This window comes from Anomaloglossus baeobatrachus, chromosome 4 (assembly GCF_048569485.1).
Source record: "Anomaloglossus baeobatrachus isolate aAnoBae1 chromosome 4, aAnoBae1.hap1, whole genome shotgun sequence".
Taxonomy (NCBI): domain Eukaryota; kingdom Metazoa; phylum Chordata; class Amphibia; order Anura; family Aromobatidae; genus Anomaloglossus; species Anomaloglossus baeobatrachus.
Genome location: NC_134356.1, coordinates 448990146 through 449012006, shown reverse-complemented (window position 1 = coordinate 449012006; position 21861 = coordinate 448990146). Strand labels below are relative to the sequence as shown.

The 21861-nt window shown below is 44.1% G+C and overlaps 1 protein-coding gene across 1 annotated transcript in view; it reads right to left on the bottom strand.

Annotated features, from left to right (window-relative positions):
• Positions 1-15509: 15509 nt before the first annotated feature.
• The window catches only part of CSPG4 (chondroitin sulfate proteoglycan 4), a 154428-nt gene continuing 148076 nt past the window's right edge, over positions 15510-21861 (bottom strand). Inside the window, exon 10 of the mRNA XM_075345582.1 lies at positions 15510-21716. Within this exon, the coding sequence (XP_075201697.1) occupies positions 19621-21716 (2096 nt within the window). The 3' untranslated portion in view covers positions 15510-19620. The remainder of the gene's footprint in view (positions 21717-21861) is intronic.

Genomic DNA, 21861 nt, shown 5'->3' with positions numbered 1-21861 from the left:
CTCTCCGCCCCTGCGCTTCTTTTGGATGGCTGACGTGTGACGTCGCTGTGACGCCGCACGAACCGCCCCCTTAGAAAGGAGGCGGTTCGCCAGCCATCGCGACGTCGCTAGGCAGGTAAGTACGTGTGACGGGTCCGAGCGATGTTATATGCCACAGGCAGCGATTTGTCTGTGACGCACTACCGACGGGGGCGGGTGCTTTCACCAGCGACATCGCTAGCGATGTCGCTGCGTGTAAAGCAGCCTTTACACGTATGAAATGGGAATAACCCTTTAACTAAGATTCTATTATACAGGAGGGGTTTTACATCACAATACAACGAACAAGAAATTCTGGTAGCGATGCGTGTACATCTCTAGGCTATAAAATAGGCTGAATTTTTTTCATACATTTTCCTATATGTAAACTGTAAGATGGTATTTGATAGCAATACACTTAAGGTCTTTTCCTAAAATTGTGTGAATTGCACATTGTCAGGATTCAACAATCTGCAGTCACAAGAAGTCATACTTACATTTATGTGGCACCTGGAAAACCTCTTTAAGGTGAGCAGTAGTGGCAGAATTATAGCCACAATAGCGGCTGCTATGGGGTTCCTGAGTGCAGGGGGTCCTAGGACGCTGGGCAGAGTGATGCTCAAGTCTCTGTCCCTGCCTGACTTTATCAAGACAGGAGAAAATAGGACCTGCAAAGGTCCTAATTATCTGCAGAATCTACAATGATGCCTCATGCATGTGGTCAGTCACCTCCCTGCAGGGAACCTGAAAGTGCACAGGATTGATTCAATATGAACCCAATATTATTCCTAGTCCTGAACTATGCTTGAATACAACTTATGTAGGATGCCTTCAGATGTGTGTATATGCAGCAGAGCTGTGTGTAATCACACATACTATGCTTGCAGAAGTGTTGTGTATGTTCGTCGCAGAGTTGTTTATGTACATAATGTGGATGCAGCAGAGCTGTGTGTGTATTATGCACATATTGAATTAAACACTAACTGGAGCTTAAAGGGAACCTGTCATGTTCTATTCTTTTCCAACTATAGTGGTACATATGTCAATCCTGTATTTTAGTGACCCCTTTTTAAGTGGCACAGTCCACAGCTATAGTTGAAAAGGAAGTTATCTGTAGTGTTAAATATGCTCATGAGGCAGGACTAATTTAGCAGGAGTCTCGTCTGCCATTCTAGTCCTTCCTCAGATCTTCTAATCATGCCTCTGAGGGCCTGAATGACATTCTCAATGCAATCTCTGTCTTGGCATGACCATCTGCACCTCACACCAATGCGTCAGATTTCTGGTAGTCCTATCAAGTAAAAAAATATGGTACTGTATATATTTTTCCTACTATGCACAACACTACATTGTCAAGATGGGACATTGTGGTGGAGCCTGACTCTTCTTGTTGTACTTCTGGCACACTTTATAATTAGACCGCTTTGATAAGCTTACTCCATTCTAATGATGGACTAACATACATATATATTAGCTGCAGTCCCTGGAATTGTAACTAAGTGTCTCTCTGTCTCTTCTCAGTCTCCCTTTCTGTCTCCCTCCCTGTCTGACTGTCTGTGTGCTTATCTTTCTGTCTCCCTCTCTGTCTCTCTATCCGTCCTTCCACTGACAGTCATATTAACTGACATAAGGTGTGACTAAAGGGGGCTTTACGCGCTACGACATCGCTAATGCGAACTCGTTGGGGTCACGGAATTGGTGACGCATATCCGGCCGCATTAGCGATGCCGTTGTGTGTGACACCGATGAGCGATTTTGCATCGTTGCAAAAATGTGCAAAATCGCTCATCGGTGACATGGGGGTCCATTCTCAAAAATTGTTACTGCAGCAGTAACGAAGTTGTTCCTCGTTCCTGCGGCAGCACACATCGCTCCATGTGACACCGCAGGAACGAGGAAGCTCTCCTTACCCCGCCTCCCGGCCGCTATGCGGAAGGAAGGAGGTGGGCGGGATGTTGCGTCCCGCTCCGCTCCGCCCCTCCGCTGCTATTGGGCGGCCGCTCAGTGACGTCGCTGTGACGCCGCACGGACCGCCCCCTTAGAAAGGAGGCGGTTTGCCGATCACAGCGACGTCGCCGGGCAGGTAAGTACGTGAGACGGGTCTGGGCGATGTTGTGCGGCACGGGCAGCGTTTTGCCCGTGTCGCGCAACAGATGGGGGCGGGTACCCACGCTAGCGATATCGGTACCGATATCGCAGTGTGTAAAGCCCGCTTAAGAATGTCCTTCGTTGCTCCTATTAATGACCGGTAGTTCCCAGTTCCATTGACTGTAATGTAAGCAGCTTTTTGGCGCATAACTGTAAAGTGCGGGGTTGAATTTTCCCCTGAAAACAAAATGTTGTTATATAAACTGGGTGCAGAATTATTAGGCAAGTTGTATTTTAGCAGATTTTTTTTATTATTGATCAATAACTATGTTCTCAATCAACCCAAAAGACTCAAATATATCAAAGCTTAATATTTTTGGAAGTTGGAGTGGTTGTTTTTTTTTTTTGTTTTTTTTTTTTTTTAGATCTGGCTATCTTAGGAGGATATCTGTTTGTGCAGGTAACTATTACTGTGCAGAATTATTAGGCAACTTAATAAAAACCAAATATATTCCCATCTCACTATTTTCGCAGGGTAAACCAATATAGCACAAAATTTAGTAATAAACATTTATGACATGCAAAAACAAAACCCCAAAAAAATAGTGACCAATATAGCTACCTTTCTTTATGATGACACTCAACAGCCTACCATCCATAGATTCTGTCAGTGTCTTGATCTGTTTACGATCAACATTGCGTGCAGCAGCCACCACAGCCTCCCAGACACTGTTCCGAGAGGTGTACTGTTTTCCCTCCCTATAGATCTTACATTTTATGAGGGACCACAGGTTCTCTATGGGGTTCAGATCAGGTGAACAAGGGGGCCATGTCATTATTTTCTCATCTTTTAGACCTTTACTGGCCAGCCACACTGTAGAGTAGTTGGATGCATGTGATGTAGCATTGTCCTGCATGAAAATCATGTTTTTCTTGAACGATACCGACTTCTTCCTGTACCACTGCTTGAAGAAGTTGTCTTCCAGAAACTGGCAGTAGATCTGGGAGTTGAACTTCACTCCATCCTCAACCCAAAAAGGTCCCACAAGTTCATCTTTGATACCAGCCCATACCAGTACCCCACCTCCACCTTGATACCGTCTGAGTCGGAGTGGAGATCTCTGGCCTTTACTGATCCAGCCTCTGGCCCATCCATCTGGCCCATCGAGAGTCACTCTCATTTCATCAGTCCATAAAACCTTTGAAAAATCAGTCTTAAGATATTTCTTGGCCCAGTCTTGATGTTTTATCTTATGTTTCTTGTTCAAAGGTGGTCTTTTTTCAGCCTGCCTTACCTTCGCCATGTCCCTGAGTATTGTACACCTTGTGCTTTTTGATACTCCAGTAATGTTGCAGCTCTGAAATGTGGCCAAACTGGTGGCAAATGGCATCTTGGCAGCTTCAAGCTTGATTTTCCTCAGTTCATGGGCAGTTATTTTGCGCCTTTTTTGCCCAACACGCTTCTTGCGACCCTGTTGGCTATTTGCCATGAAACGTTTGATTGTTCGGTGATCACGCTTCAAAAATTTGGCAATTTCAAGACTGCTGCATCCCTCTGCAAGACATCTCACAATTTTGGACTTTTCAGAGCCCGTCAAATCTCTCTTCTGACCCATTTTGCCAAAGGAAAGGAAGTTGCCTAATAATTAAGCACTCCTTATATAGGCTGTTGATGTCATTACACCACACCCCTCCTCATTACAGAGATGCACATCCCCTGATTTCCTAATTGGCAGTTGGCTCTCAAGCCTATACAGCTTGGAGTAGGACAACATGTATAAAAAGTATCATGTGATCAAAATACTCAGTTGCCTAATAATTCTGCACACTGTGTGTGTGTATGTATGTATGTGTGTGTATATATATATATATATATATATATATATATATATATATATATATATATATATATATATATATATATATATATATATATATATATATATATATATATATATAATATATGGTACGGTCTTACCTATGGCCCATGGTGACTAATAACATGACATTATGTAAGGGTGTCCTGCGTCCTGCGCTTTTGACCCCTATTCTCTAAGGCTCTTGCTCTTTCTTTAGACCCAAGCCTCTATGTATTACATGGTTGGCCGTTCATCTGACTCGCAGGCACTTATTACTACTTCTCAGTTTGGGGCCGATAGCTTTAGAATAAATGTTTTTCTTCACTAGACAGCACTTTTTAATGATCTTTAAACATATTTTTTATTTCCTGTGTAATGAAAAAACAAGAATCTAAATTCCTTAGTGCGTCGCACAATGATGGCCTTTGTTGTTCCCATTATTGTAAGTTTGTCTGATTGCGGGCCGTCTGTGCCCAGAGCGTGCAGATCTATTTTGTGCTTGCTTTGCTGCACATTTTTCTCCCAGATCATGCTGTGATGTGACATGCAGTGTGTGCACGGATACCTACATGGCACAGAGGTGTGCTTTCTCACAGTAGCGTGTGCTGTGTATGTTGGTATCTGTGGAATGTAACCACCCCCTCTTTATTGCAACAGACTCTCCAACATCTGGAAGTGCTCTGTTAGTTTCTTTTGTCTGACCATCCCCATGCAGAATAATTAGGATACATAGGCCTTCTGTGTAGATGGGTCACTGCCAGTCTGCTGGGGGAGGAATTGATTTCTGAGAATTGTACCATGTCACATAGAGCCTCTGTCTCATGTCAGCCCATCCTTTAGTAATCAGCTCCACCAAATCGGATATCTGATTGAGTTTTTCCAAAAGTACATAAACATATACATAAATTTAATCTTATGAGCCATATTTTAATATTATACACGATAGAGAAATATATATTTTTGCAGTTCAATTAGTTTACAGTTGTAATGTGATCATACACATACGTAGTGGCTGCCTTTTATACAGATTGGACGTAAAAGGAAGCTTCTCACCAGGTTTTTGCTACCCCATCTAAGATCAGGATGATGTATACCCTGAATCCACCGATGTGTCACTTACTGGGCTGATTGCTGCAGGTTTGATAAAATTAATGTTTTCTCTGCTGCAGATCTATAAGTTCTCCAGATTTTGAGTGCTGCATAAATCCACCTACACCACTGTTTTGGCAGCTTTTTTCCTATGCATAATGTACTCAGAAGGCTTTCAAACAATGGTGTAGGTAGGGTTATACAAAAGCCCATGAGTATGGAGGACTACCTAGTATCAGGTGATTTACTAGTCCTCTAGTGCTAAAATCACTTTTAATCATCAGCAGGAGATTATCAAAACTGCTTCAAGCAAACCAGTAAGTGATGCATTGCTGGAATCAGGGTCTCTGCCCCTACAATATGCTGCTCTCAGGCTAGGTGGCAAAAACCTGGTGACAGGTCCCCTTTAAATGAGCTTTTGTTAACAGTGGTATAATTTGAGCTTGCAAGCCCTAGTGCAAAATCTTCAACACTGCCTCCAACTATTACAGGTCTGTATAAGTATTCGTCTTTTTATATGAGCCATAGGGACCTTTTTGTCCCCCATAGGCACCTGGGTCTGGGCTCAGCTGCAACCCCTGTACACACTATAGTTATGTCCCTGGTTAATTATCTACTTTATTGTTCATATCTGCAGCTTCAGACCCCCCCTCTCCTTCTCCTACTTGTTATACTCCCCTGTTGGTAATCCGTCAACACACTGGAATGACCCACTTCCCTCATTCTATATCAGGATATTGATGTGTACATATGAAGGGAATAAGCCTTGGCATAGATCATCAATACGGTATCAGATGGATGGAGGCCTGACACTTAGGGGTACTTTGCTCACTACGACATCGCAAGCCGATGCTTACGATGCCGAGCGCGATAGTCCCCGCCCCCGTCGCAGCAGCGATATCTTGTAATAGTTGCCGTAGCGAACATTATCGCTATGGCAGCGTCACGCACTCACCTGCCCTGCGACGTCGCTCTGGCCAGCGACCCGCCTCCTTCCTAAGGGGGCGGGTTGTGCGGCGTCACAGCGACGTCACATGGCAGGCGGCCAATAGAAGCGGAGGGGCGGAGATGAGCGGAAAGTAAACATCCCGCCCACCTCCGTCCTTCCACATAGCCGGCGTGTGACGCAGGTAAGCTGATGTTCCTCGCTTCTGCGGCTTCTCCCACAGCGATGTGTACTGCCGCAGGGGAACGAGGAACAACATCGTACCGTCGCAGCAGCGAAATTATAGAAATGTCGGACACTACACTGATGATACGATTACGACGCTTTTGCGCTCGTTGATCGTATCAAAAAGGATTTACACACTACGATATCGACAGCGACGCCGGATGTGCGTCACTTTCGATTTGACCCCACCGACATCGCAGCTGCGATATCGTAGTGTGCAAAGTAGCCCTTAGAACTCCTACTGATCAGCTGTGAACTGAACCAAACACAGCTCCATTTACCATGCAGTGGTCTTCCCACATAATGCAGCTCGGCTGTCTATTTTGGGTGTTGGGCAATCAATATACTGATTATCCTAAAATGTTTCATCAATTACTTAAAGTGGTATTCCCATCTCCAAGATCCTATCCCAATATGTAGTAGGTGTACCATGCATATAGTCACTAGCAACTAATTGTGACTATATGCATAGTCGTAACCATGGATACCTAAGGTCCGGCAATGCTCTGCACATGAGATAAGCAACCTAGTAGAATCTGGAGAACTTTCCTCATTTGTAATTGGATGTATTTACTAATATTATTATTACACCTACTACATATTGGGAAAGGTTCTTGGAGGTCGGAATACTCCTTTTAACACTAGAAGCCCAGAGAGGGGTCATTTAACATTTCTACCATTGAAACCCTATGGAGCTCGAAATTCCTGGGACTTCTAGTGTTAAGCCCATAACATCCCTTTTAAATTTTGAACAAAGTAATATCCTCTTTAGAAAGCTGCGGGACAATATCATTCGTCAGCAGCAGGGTCACAATGACAGAATACACCTGCATTATTAGATGAGGGAATTATTAGTTGTGCAATTGCCTAATGTGAATGGAAACTTGTGTTTACATGTACTTTCCATAGTCCAGTGATGTTTTTGTGTGGATTTATGAGACGTGGCAGCAGTTCGCTTTGAACCGTTTGATAATTACAGAAGCAGCAGGCGGTGAGTGACTGTCATAGAGCCGAGGTCTATTATTCACCATTGTAGACTGGTGGCACAAAGATCCCGGAGAGGAAACAAGTTGCAGCTCTTCGATGCTGGAGCATAGTTTTATAATATTGTTCGCAATTGTAGCGGTTTTTTTTACAGTGGTGCGCTTCTAAGAGACCAGGTGGAAGAATGTTTTTATATCCCCATAGGTGATTTCACTTATTAAAATTGGTGCATTAGTAATGTTTTCAGTCCCAGTATGCTCACTCATGGTCATGCATCACTATTTCTTCAGTCCTTAAAAATTCATGAGCACGTATTCATGTATTGCACTTTAGAAGCCGTCTTATATTTCGCCAGCTAGGATGACCATGGCAATGAAGAACTCAAATGCATTACCATAGACTAGATATAGATAGTTAGAGATATATATTAGATGGATAGAGAAAGATAGATTTGATCACAAAAGTGAGTACACTTCACATTTTTCTAAATTTTATATCTTTTATTATATATTTTCATAGGATTATACTGAAATGTGCCCTCTAAATAACTCAACACACAGCCATTAATGTCTAAACCGCAAGCAACAAAAGTGAGCACACCCCTAAGTGAAAATGGCCATATTGTGGCAATTAGCCACTTTCCCTCCCCAGTGTCATGTGACTCATTAATGTCACAAGGTCTCAGGTGTGTTGCATTAGGTGTTATCTCTCTCACACTCTCTTATACTGGTCACTGGAAGTTCAACATGGCTCCTCATGGCAAAGAATTCTCTGAAGAGCTGAAAAAGGAATTGTTGCTCTACATAAAGATGGCCTAGGCTATACACGGTGGCCAAGATCATGCAGCGTTTTAAGACAGATTCCACTCGGATCAGGCCTCGTCATGGTCGGCTAAAGAAGTCAAGTGCATGTGCTCGGCATCATATCCAGAGGTTGTCTTTTCAAAAAAGCATTACTGCAGAGGTTAAACGGGTGGAAGGTCAGCCTGTCAGTGCTCAAATCATACGCCGCACATCGCATCAAATTACTCAGCATGCCTGTCATCTCAGGGAAAAAAAGCCTCTTGTAAAGATAATGCACAAAAAAGTTTGCAAAACTTTTTCTGAAGACAAGCTAAGGATGTTGATTACTGGGACCATGTTCTGTGGTCTGTTGAGACCAAGATAAATTTATTTGGTTCTGATGGTGTCAATTTTTGTGTGGTAGCAACAAGGGGAGAAGTATAAAGACAAGTTTGTTTTGCCTACAGTCAAGCACGGTGGTGGGAGTATCATGGTTTGGGGCTGCATGAGAGCTGCTGGCTGTGGGGAACTACATTTCATTGAAGGAACCATGAATGTTAAAATGTACTGTGACATACTACAGCAGGGCATGATCCCTCTCCGTTTGTATTCCGGCATGATAACGACTCCAAGCACATCTCTAAAACAACCACTTCCTTGCTAAAGAAACGTAGGGTTAAGGGGGTGTTACACGCAGCGATATCGCTAGCGAAAGCACCCATCGTTTGTGCGTCACGAGCAAATCGCTGCCCATGGCGCACAAAATTGTTTGAAGCCGTCACACGTACTTACCTGCCTAACGACGTCGCTCTTGCCGGCAAACCGCCTCCTTTCTAAGGGGGCGGTTCGTGCGGCGTCACTAAGCGGCTGCCCAATAGAAGCAGAGGGGAGGAGATGAGCGGCCGTAACATCCCGGCCTCCTCCTTCCTTCCGCATTGCCGGCGGCCGCAGGTAAGCTGCAGTTCGTCGTTCCCGAGGTGTCACACGTAGCGATGTGTGCTGCCTCGGGAACGATGAACAACCTGCGTCCTCCACAATCAACGATTTTTTTTAAAAGGAATGACGTGTCCACAATGGTGAGTATAAGGTGAGTATTTTCCATCATTAACGGTCGTTCCTTGCTGTCACACGCAGCGACGTCCCTAACGATGCCGGATGTGCGTCACAGAATCCGTGACCCCGGCGATATATCGTTAGATATGTCGTTGCGTGTGACGGGGCCTTTAAGGTGCTGGATTGGCCAAACATGTCTCTAGACCTAAACCTATGGAGCATCTATGAGGCATCCTCAAATGGAAGATGGATGAGCACAAGGTCTTTAACATCCACCAGTTCCGTGATGACGTCATGAAGGATGGAATAGTATTCCAGTGGTTCCTGTGAAGCTCTCGTGAACTCCATGCCAAAGAGAGTTAAAGCAGTGCTTGAAAATAATGGTGGCCACACAAAATATTGATACTTTGGGCACAATTTGTCGATTCTCAATTAGGGGTGTACTCCCTTTTGTTGCCGGCGGTTTAGACATTAATGGCTATGTGTTGAGTTATTTAAAGGGAACACCAAATGTACACAGTTATACAAACTGTACACTGATACCATGTAAAGTAGTCAAAGTGTCATATCTTCAGTGTTGTCCTATGAAAAGATATAATAAAATATTTACAAAAAAGTGAGGGGGAGTACTCACTTTTGTGATTAAACTGTATGTTAATGTGTAATGCCCATAACTGACTAATATTTCATACTAATGGTATTATGTACATATGCTTTGGTGAAGTAGATGCTAGCATAGTGAAATAATTAAGTATTAGAAGAATAACTAAGGGCTTCATTCACACTCCAGTATTTTTAATTATTTTTCTGACAGTAATATAGATCATTTTTCTCCCACTATTTTTACTGATCGCTGACAAATATATTAAGAAATCTAGACCAAAAAATTCTATAATAGTACATTAGGGAGTCCCAAATATTTTATTTGGTGCAGGAATCCAGAATTTGTTCTGGAAATTATCATTCTAAAATATTGATTAAACACGCACTAACTTTGAAATTGATTGATGATAGTAAGCTAATGTTTACATTAGGGCGGCACGGTGGCTCAGTGGTTAGCACTGTAGTCTTGCAGCGCTCTGGTCCTGGGTTCAAATCCCACCAAGGACACCATCTGCAAGGAGTTTGTATGTCCTCCCCGTGTGTGGGTTTCCTCCCGCACTCCAAAAACATACAGATAGGGACCTTAGATTGTGAGCCCCAATGTGGACAGTGTTCTCCATTGTATGTAAAGCGCTGTGGAATCAATGGCACTAAATAAATATTATTATTATTATATATTTATATACACAAATATAAGGAAGTAGATTCCTGCAAGTAAAGATCTTCTAACGAAATTATACCAAGTGCGGTATAAAAGAAAGCTGCAGCGATATTCATCCCAGTGACTATGCATTGGAGGGTTTTTCCCGTCTTAAAAGATGTAACGGGGTGCCAGGGGTGCCTCTGGCCTTGTAGTCGTGGCCCTTGCAGTCAGGCTTACCCCTGGTTCCACCGTCACTATGGGGACAGGAGATGACTTGGTGGGGCAGAGTGTGGTGGTGATGCAGATGTTATCCGGCGCACAAACACTCTTCAGGCAGGGTTCGATGCAATGAACAAACATTCTTTTATTCTTCACAAAGTCCCAAACAAAGCAATAAAGGTGATGATACGCTTTCTTAGCTGGGGGAAGCCTGTCCTTGCGTCCCCTCCAGTGGGGATGTGCCTGACTACTCCACTTCGCCCGGCTCCCACTTCTGGCTACCCACAGCCCGGACCCACACCGGACTGCTTCACACTATGAGGTTCCGCCCGCTCCTTTTCTCACCGGCTTCCCTGATTTCCAGCTCCCACACTCTGCCCCGGCTCTGCTGCTCCGCTCCTGTCCCCGAGACGACTGCTCCCTTGATCTAATCTTTCCCTCACACCCTTGCTCTCTCCTCCCCTTGTCTCTGCCGGCTCCTCCTCCCCACTGTGGTGACAGCCGTCCCACCCGGCCACTAGGGGTACCCTAACACAATACACATGCACATACAAATAAAACATTTTTATTAATAACATTTCCGGGTTAACTATGCTCCCTTTTGCAGGGGGTCTGCTCACCCACTGCATACCTCCCCTCTTAAAACCCGAGCCTCCCGGCACGGCTCTTACTTAAAACACACAGAAGCACGTAAAGTCTGCAATACCGTCCACAATAGGCGCAGCACCCACACAGAGGGCTCCAGTGTGCCCAGTTCTCCTCCTCTGGACGGCCACCAGTGTGCGCAGCTCTCCTCCTCTGGACGGCCACCAGTGTGCGCAGCTCTCCTCCTCTGGACGGCCAGCAGTGTGCCCAGTTCTCCTCCTCTGGACGGCCACCAGTCCCGCGCAGCACTCCTCCTCTGGACGGCCACCAGTGTGCGCAGCTCTCCTCCTCTGGACGGCCACCAGTGTGCCCAGTTCTCCTCCTCTGGACGGCCACCAGTCCCGCGCCCGGCGGTTTCTGCAGCACTCCCGGTCCTTCTTTCAACTAGCGCCCGGAGGCTCAACAGCGCTCCCGGTCTTAGATGGGCGCCCGGAGGCTTGGCAACAGCGCTCCCGGTCTTAGATGGGGCGACTGCCCGTACAAACACACAGAAGGGAGCTCGTCCCGTGAAACTTTAAAAGAACTTCTGCCGGCTAAACGGCGCCGGACTTAAACAACAGATCAGCAGTGGTGACTTACTCTGGGGGCCAGACCCTCTTCCATTCCTCTGCTTGGGCCTGGATGTATGCCCCCAGGGATTGTCCCGGCTGCTGACGGATCCTCTGGAAGGACGCAGGGGCGTAGGGTGGCCCCACAGGCGCAGCTGCTGCAGCTCCTCTCGGTGGTGAAGGCGTCGCTGCCCCTGACAATCTTGCTGGTAACGGCGGCGGTGTCAATGCTGAGACTGGGTAGAGTGGAGACGGGTCCTCGTTTCCCGCTCTTAAACAGACTCCACCCCCAGCCCCACGCATCATCTTGACTCCTCCGCTGAGGTACTTCTTTTTCTTCTTCCGTGCCCTGGAGCTGGCGCCTCCCCTCTTTGGGCGGAGTACTCCATGCTTTCTCTTCGGCACCGGCCAGCCCCAGGCTCTTCTTTCGGCGCCAATTTTCCGCGCCTTTTCTTCCCCACAGATAACGGCCTCCTTACCGCCATCTTGTACCCGGTCCAACGCTACGGGTACTGGGTTCTCTCCCCACCACGGGACTGGAAATCTTGTATCCTGGTCCGGATCCTGTGCTTCAGGCACGACCCGATCTCCAGCCTCCTGGGTCCCTGGCAGGGGAATCGCATCCTGCCGACTACGCCACATGTAACGGGGTGCCAGGGGTGCCTCTGGCCTTGTAGTCGTGGCCCTTGCAGTCAGGCTTACCCCTGGTTCCACCGTCACTATGGGGACAGGAGATGACTTGGTGGGGCAGAGTGTGGTGGTGATGCAGATGTTATCCGGCGCACAAACACTCTTCAGGCAGGGTTCGATGCAATGAACAAACATTCTTTTATTCTTCACAAAGTCCCAAACAAAGCAATAAAGGTGATGATACGCTTTCTTAGCTGGGGGAAGCCTGTCCTTGCGTCCCCTCCAGTGGGGATGTGCCTGACTACTCCACTTCGCCCGGCTCCCACTTCTGGCTACCCACAGCCCGGACCCACACCGGACTGCTTCACACTATGAGGTTCCGCCCGCTCCTTTTCTCACCGGCTTCCCTGATTTCCAGCTCCCACACTCTGCCCCGGCTCTGCTGCTCCGCTCCTGTCCCCGAGACGACTGCTCCCTTGATCTAATCTTTCCCTCACACCCTTGCTCTCTCCTCCCCTTGTCTCTGCCGGCTCCTCCTCCCCACTGTGGTGACAGCCGTCCCACCCGGCCACTAGGGGTACCCTAACACAATACACATGCACATACAAATAAAACATTTTTATTAATAACATTTCCGGGTTAACTATGCTCCCTTTTGCAGGGGGTCTGCTCACCCACTGCAAAAGATTGCCATAGTTAACAAGTCCCTGTAAAGGCAAACAACATTCCAATTAACTTCTCATTACAATGATGCAGAGTTCTCCAATTTACAATTGTATTTCTTGTTTTTCAGTTTATTCCCTAGGTTACCATCCACCACTGTAATCTATCAGTGGTGGTTAAACATGCGCAGTGTTTACACACTCTTTCTAAGGCCTAAAACACACTTCCGTTAAAAACACGCACGTGCCGTGAGACACGTATTTACCCTGCGTGTGGTAAGTACGTGTCGCGGGTACGTGCGGTCCACGTGTGTTCTACATGTGCTATCCGCGATAGCACACGTAGAACCGGTAATTTGCATACTCACGTGGTCCGCGCTGCTGTCCGTGGTGCTGATCTTCGGTCTCCAGCCCTGCCGTCTTCCCGCTGCTGCCGGCCGCAGTGAAGTGAATATTAAATGAGCGGCGGTCGGCAGCAAGTGGCAGCAGCGGCAGAGACAGGAGAGCAGGAGAAGGTGAGTAAATGTTTTTTTTTCACTGACACGTGTCTTTTCTCCGGCGCGTGTCACACGGGACCGCATCCACACATCCGTGTGGTACGGGTGCGGGCCGTGTGACACCCGTGCTTCCGGAGAAAACGTGGACATGTCAGCGTGTAGAAAAACGCACACACGTACAAACGCACACGGACACACGTTCCGTGTGGTTTTATGTGTGTGTGCCTGCTACAATAGGGTAGCATTGCTGAACGTGTCTCCGTGTCGCCAGTACATGCAAAAAATGGCAAACACGTACCGGCAGCACGGATGTGTGTCGGAGGCCTAATCGAGCTAGTAAGCACCGGACTAAAGCAGTCTGGAACGCTGGGGTGAACTGTGAGCTCCTGATCCCGGCCAGCTTCTGAGCCCCTACACTCCCCCAATTCTGCAGAGGTAAAATGCTTCATATAGGAGCATGAGGAGCTTGCAGTTCATGCTAGTGGCTAAAGATGCACGCTGGGGTAAACTGTCAGTCAAGCGGGAGGCTGTGGAACGGTGCCCGCCTGCCGAAATTGATGGGCATAAACCTTTTACTACAGATATTTTCTTGGACATCTTGCATAATGGCTGACTTATGGCAACTAACGTTTGCCTTAAAGGGAACTTGTCCCCTCAAGAAAATTGCTATCTACCTGCAGATATAGGGTTAATCCGCAGTTAAAGGGAACCAATCACCAGGATTTTCGTATATAAGCTAAAGCCAGGGCTGTACTGGCACTATCAGGCTGATTCTATACATACCTGTAGTGGTGAGCTCAGATGTTTAGGCTTTCAAATCCAAGAAAGTAAAGTTTAAAAAAAATCGGCAGCTGCTTGAGTGACAGCTGCAATGGGGCAGATCATATATTCATAGTTATCCCCTCCCTCTGTTAGAATTAGCATAAGTATTATACAAACGATTCACTTTATCTGTTGCAGTACCTGTGTGAGGTCATACCCATGTGACCTGGTATCCAGCTTTGTTGGCTGAGGCCCCGCCCCTTCTGGTCACATGGGTATGACCTTACACAGGTCCTGCAGAGTCAAAGTGAATCGTTTGTATAATACTTTTGCTAATTATAACAGGGGGAGGGGATAACTATGAATATATTATCTGCTCCTCAGCTGCTGTCACTCAACAAGCAGCTAATGTTATATACTTTACTATTTTGGATTTCAAAACCTAAACATCGGAGCTGACCACTACAGGTATGTATAGAATCAGCCTGATAGTGCCAGTATAGCACTGGCTTTAGCTTATATACGATAATCCTGGTGATTGGTGATTTAAGTAAGGCCATGTATACACGTTCAGTATTTGGTGAGTTTTTTACCTCAGTATTTGTAAGACAAAACCAGGCGTGGAACAATCGGAGGAAATGTATAATAGAACACATCCCCACTCCTGCATTTACCACCCACTGCTGGTTTTGGCTTACAAATAATGAGGTTCAAAACTCACCAAATACTCATCATGTGCACGTGGTCAAACATTGCTGCCCAGCTGCCTTACTGAAAGTGCAGCTACATGGAGAACAAGATCTTAGGTTCTCCCAGGAGCCTCTGGCTTTTAGTCATGAGGGCGGTGCAGGGAGCAATTAGTCATCACTCACTATACAGTAAGCAGTGCCTGTAAGCAGGCACCTGCGCTCTTACAGCTTGCTCAGCAGTGTGGAGAGCGACTTGTCAATGAAAGTGGCGGAGCTCATAGGGAGTTATGAATGAAGCCACTCTGCAAGCGAACCCATAAATGAAATCCAGCGGTGTCTGTTTCCATTTAAATTAGAACATTATGGTAATTCATTTAAGCCCTTCTACAGGAAGAAGTGTCATATTAGGACTCGTCCAGTCAACCATACTACAGCACCTATAGAGTTATACAGGCCCACACTGTTCCATACGTGCCATCCTGTGTGAGAGACACATGCAGTTACTACAAGCCGGTATTACAGAAAGGCTCTCCGTGTGCTACCGAAGACTGCTGGGTGTATAATCTAGAAAGCACAGGTCAGTTACCTGTAATCTAAAGGCATATTTTTAGGTTCATATTCCGTTTTATTAGTACATTATATTTCAGTACATATGACAAATATAGCGTATCGATGATATCACAGATATTATTTTTCTTTTTTTAATGAAATGGCAGAAGGTAAGCTGATGAGACAGTACTGTGATGTGTTTACAATACATACAAATTGCAGAAAATGACAGGACATGAGATGAGAAATGCGTAGTACTGGCAGCCTGTATATAAACATGTTTACTGCTAAATGGTAGGACCTGAAAATGCATGAAGAGAAATAAATTAGCATGATGAGGTGAATGGCATAGACCTACTTATTGCCTGATGTGTCAGTACTAGTGCAGACAGCAGCATCCATACTCCTACAGGACTATGGCTTATCTCGTCTTACAGAACATTCCATTCTTTTATCCTGTCCTACAGGACAGTCCATTCTTTTATCATGTCCTACTGGACAGTCCCTTCTCTTTATCTCATCCTACAGGACAGTCCCTTCTCTTCTCTTGTCCTACTGGACAGTCCCTTCTCTTTATCTCATCCTACAGGACAGTCCCTTCTCTTCTCTTGTCCTACTGGACAGTCCCTTCTCTTATCTCATCTTACAGGACAGTCCCTTCTCTTCTCTTGTCCTACTGGACAGTGCCTTCTCTTCTCTTGTCCTACTGGACAGTCCCTTCTCTTATCTCATCTTACAGGACAGTCCCTTCTCTTCTCTTGTCCTACTGGACAGTGCCTTCTCTTCTATTGTCCTACTGGACAGTGCCTTCTCTTATCTCGTTCTACAGGACAGTCCCTTCTCTTATCTCCTAACCTGTAATGAGAAATCTGAAGGTATAGCCTGACCACGTGTCTGCACTGGTTCTTCTATATGAAGCTTTGTATACTTTGGGCCTCCTTTATCAACTTTCAGTCTTGATACATGAGGAAGCTTCACCTACATATAAGTTTTTTATTTTATACGTGATTTTTTTTATTTTCTGAGGAGACACTGTGACTTTGGAAATAGCCTTGTTACCCCTACTTTATGTCATCCGAACGAGGACAGACACAGTGTCCTAAACATCAGTACCTAACCTGTAACATTTATCTTTGGTTTTCCAACTATAAATCTTTTTTTCCCCTCCTTTTTAAGCTTTTTTGGTTATTCATATACTGTATTGAGGTAGTTAGTTTGTCACTATTCATTGTATACTTTCTTTGGAGATCATGGTGAGCCTGTTTATAGAATATCCACTGGCTGCGGATGTGAAGTTAAGGATATAGCCAATTTTGTTATCCATACACAATACATACATTGCTGATAGCCAAGTATACGTAATTGATCTTGCATTCTTGGGTAAAGCAGGTGCTTTGCAGAGATGTCCACCTCATGTAATGCAGAGAACAGAAAAACTGTTTGGGAGATGCACTCACAGATACAGTTCTAAAATGACTGATCTTGACTAGTAAATGTTTACATGAGATGCTAACCTTTTGTCCTTACACTTCAAGTATGATCAGATGTAATATTGGTAATGTTTCTTAGGACCCCCATACATGAGACAAATATTTGGGTAGAGCATAAAAAAGCATCTCCAACTTCATCAGCCACATTTAATTTTTTTAGCTGTGTTTATGATTGCCCTAAAAAATCCAACATGCCCAATTGGTCATTTGAACAATGATAGATGTTCGTCAGTAGGCTATCGGTCAAAAGAAACAAGCGTCTGACCAGGGCAGAAGTTGATTCTCGTTATGGTTGAAATCAGCCATTTAGGCTGACTCTTCTCTGTGTGGTGGCTTTTTGTTGTAATAGTTAATCTTAGCACCAGTTTCTAAGCACCTTTTGTTAGCTGTGATATCAGTTTTCACATGTTTACAGAGATCTGTGTGGAACCAACATCCAGCCACTAACTAGAGACTCTGAATTAGGATAGTAGTGTCCTAAATTTGTGACTGTCCACGTCTTGTACTTACGAGATGCTTGTAAGGGTTGCTTAAAATCTACCTTCAGTTTAAACATCTAAAGATAAGTAATTGCCTCATTATCAAGGGGTTTCAAGAACTTTAATATTGATGGCCTGTCCTTATGATCCATCATTATATAGACAACACTGTTTGTAATGAGCTGAATGAAGGGATTGTGTTGTTCTAGAAAGTGAATTGTGGTTCTGTTATTCTTTTGATCACTAGGGATTATAAAGTGTCATAAAACCCATGTAATACATTACAAGGATGTTGGCTATCTGAATGACTGTAGTGTGTGGCAGACATTTTCTTTCTCCATGAAATGTTTTATATTGATTCTTATTATTAAAGCAAGCCAAGCAATTAGAATAATATCTCCAAACACACCAATTTCAGAAGGAATGGACAATGATCTAATGTGTTTGGGGGGGGGTCCTGGGTTTCCCACTGTTAGGTGTCAGAGGGATAGAAGAATTGGGCTGATGGATATTTACATGCCTGATCTTTTAGTTCTCAGGTGAGATTAGTGGCTGCCAAAAGTGTAAGATTGCTGATAGGTAATCATTTACTGATCGGCGGGCATTTACGGTAATAACTTGCTTACACAGGCAGACTATGGTAGACAATAGGCACTGAGCAATCTGTAATAAATTACACAGTGTGCATAGGCTTCCATTGTTCTTAGCAGTTCTGGTTCTGTTTACACAGAACGAGGTACAAATGAGATCTTATGAGCTGCCTTCACTGGGTGAACAAGATAATTTCACCCAGTGAACGAGCGTTTTCCCTGTTTATTGGGTGATCGGCAGGTTGTCTACACTGAAAGTCTACTATGAATGATCTTTCTTCAGAACGCTCATTCACGATTATCTTTTAGAGTAAATGCCGCTTTACACTCCTCTTCTGTGAATACATACAGAGAGGTGGACACTACAAGTGATTATATAACTTATCATAACAACAGGGCTGCATATTACAATTCTGGTGTGAGAACTCAAGTGAGAAGAGTTTGTGGGGGGGGGAAAGAAAGCAAAATGTTGTTCAGACATCCTTGACTGGTTTTCCCTGAACAGTTCCCTTTTTACCTAGTAGGGGGTATATTTATGAGCAGTCACTTTCAAAATGTCAATGTTCAAACCCATCTGTTAAATTCGATTACATACAGCTCAAGGTTCATACAGTCTATTAGCAGTCTATGCATTATATTACAGTCCCATGGTGCCACTGTGCCGGTATACAGCAGCTTTACCTGAAAACCTACGAGGCCGTAAAGAAATAAATGGTAGTGTTTGATTAAAAAAAACACCATGATTGTTTAATAAAAACACCGCATATGGATGTTGCATTGGCTCCCTATTTCTTTGCTGTATTCTTGAGACTAGATGTAATAAGGTGCTGATCAATTACCGCTGGAACCAGCAGCTGTTCGTCTATTTAGCCAGTCAGGCCAAACTGCATTCCTTGATACAAAGTGACACTGATTGTAGGAAGGGAATGCGCTAGATGCATCTAAAAGACAATTGTGTCCTGCACAACTTGAAACAATGGCAGGCTGTCATTCCTGCCCTGAAACAATAGTCTCTCAATACTGTAAATCCCATGATTGGAGCAGAAAAGAAAACTTGAACATTGTCACAAAAATAAGAAGAGTGAGGACAAAATGAAGGAGGCAATTAGTAGAATAGTAAAAAATAATAAAAGCTTCAAGATACTGAAAGGTTTCCTCCAGAGCAACTCGATAGAGAAGACCAATAAATACGCATATACTTTAGTTAGGCTTGACCTCTACAACTAATTGTGTGGAGGCCTCAGTATCGCAAAGATGGATCTGTTATTGTGTTTTACAAAATATCGAATTTCCTCCCATATTTTACATGTATCTGCAGTAAAATACAATACACATTTTCAGATGTATAGATGCCAAGTAGCTGCACAAACCAGTTTCATTTTCAGGGTAGATTTTCTAGAAAATATTGAGTCCATTAGGAAACCTTGATATCTTGTGTAGCTAACATGGCACTGCTCTTGTAAGAAAAGTGGTAAGTACTTAACTTTGTACTCCCACTCTCCATCCTGAGTGTTGTTGGGAGGAAATATCCCGCGTTTAGTGCCAACCCAGAGAAGCTTTCAGTCTGTGTTCATACCCAGTACTGGCTGCCAGGTTGTGCAGTAACCGCACCATTACCTCTATGATCTCCAACATCATGAAGAGGGAACCCCCTATCTGGTTCGGTTGGACGAAATGTTTGCTTTTCTGAAGCTCCATTTTCAGTCTTTGCTGCTGATGTTGCTGCTTTCTGGACATGATGTTTTCCCATCTTTTTCTTGCGTACAAAGTAAGCCAAAAGAAGTAGACCAAGTAAGATCAAGAGCAATATAAGACAGACAGGAAGTACAATACTATACAGGTGTGAGTTCATAAGACCAAGAAATGTACCCTCCAGAGCTGGGTGAGGTGAGCTTGATGCATTTATACCCGATGAACTATTTAAGACAAAATCCTGAGTTGTGATGTCGCTTAGGTATTTTGATGACATCCAAAGGTCTGGTGATAAAGTATTAGGATGTGTAGAATTGGTTATAACTGGAAGAGTTCTTGTAGGCGCCACAGTTTCTTGTGTTGAATTTGTAGCTGGCACCATATTTACTGTGACACCTTTATCAGATACTGTTGAAAGCGAGTTTGTAGTAGTTTCTAATTGTGTTGTGAACTCATTGCTTGTAGATTCTAAGAGAGTGGTTGTTTCTGTACTTGTAGTTTGTATGTGAGTTACAAGAATCTCATGTGTGACTTCCACGGTAGTGGATGTTTCTGAACTTGTGGTTGAAAAGCTCTCAGGAGCACTGAGCAGAATAGAACTGTCTATGTCAGAAGAATTGAATGGTATGGTATTGAACCTTACAGTAACATTAGCAGGAGGCACATGACTGGCACTGACCAACAGACTAATGCGGTCACTTTGTATGTCTTGTCCACCTTGGTCATCGTCCCATAACTCCACACCAATAAGTCCACTTTCAAGTTCTCCTTGTGTAAAGACATTAGTGCTTGTTCTGTCTCCTCTGCCACCCTCATTGGGAAATCTCACCAACCTCCCTTTTCTTGGATGACGAAGGACTATAAACTGTGGTAAGCTCTTTGTATATGTACTTAATTCATTTGCATCTATAACTTCGGTCCCTAGTTTAATTGTACATCCTCTAGGCCACTTTGGTCTATCTCCAATCTTCACAGCTGCTGATACTTGTACTGTCACTTTTCCAATATATTCTTCATCCGTATGGGAGATGGCAACAAATTCAAATTCATCTTGCGTGGAGAGAAAATTAGTAAATTCATAGGATACCTCATTGTTGTTTACCTGGTCCCACTGAAACTCTGACACAGATATTTGGGCAACAACAACATTGCCATAAGTTGGCATTTTTGTTATCTTATACACGTATGTATTTGTCATTCTATCGAGTGTTGTTGATATATGTCCTACTGTAATGTTGGACTTTCCAGATATCTGTTTGACTTCAAGAGCAGAATGATGGGTTGGGAGAACCTTTATGGGCAGATTTCCTAGAAAAGGAGTTTGAATTCCATCTGTTATATTAAATTTGATTTCACCTGACACTGCAGTTTGGTTAGCTAAGAGGATGAGGTTTGATTTGGTAAGGTCTTCTTGTGTGAATTGGATGACTGGAGTAGATTGGTTTCCACTTGTGTCTATTGATACACCTAGTGGTAAATCCAGTATTGTATAAAGTATGTTTTCTGGAGAGGCAAGAGAGGGATCTATCGATAAGTGATCTTCAGTAAGTGAAATATATGAGCCTGCTGCTAAGTGTAATTTTGACTTTGGAGGAGATATAACAGATGGTATTATGGGTGCACTGGTTAAGGTTATATTAAAGAATTCTCTTATGGCTAACAGATCATTTACTTCAGGAATCAAACTGGATTTAGGCCTTAACTGGGTCATAAACTGAAAGCTGTCTACAAGACTCTGAGACTTGATATTGGTGTAGACCAGACTTCCATTTTCCAGATGTGACTGTAAGAAATATGGATTTTCTGCGTTCACAGTGATACCATTGATAGAGAGGTGACCATGTGAAGGAAAACTGATGATCAAGAAAACAAAATCATATGTGAGCTTTGTGAAGCTTGAATTTGCCAGAAGGTTGGAAGCATCCAGGGAGTTTAGTGTTATCGGTGAAGAACCACCCTGCTGAATTCTGAGACCTGTGTAGACACAAGAGGTAACACTAAGTTAACAATCAATGCACCACTTATTTTCTAGAAGTAAATTGTTCTAGTTTAAGATCTCCAATTTTCTCTAAACAGTGCTGGTTAGTTTAATCTGATTTTCCATTTTCTTGATTTTTAT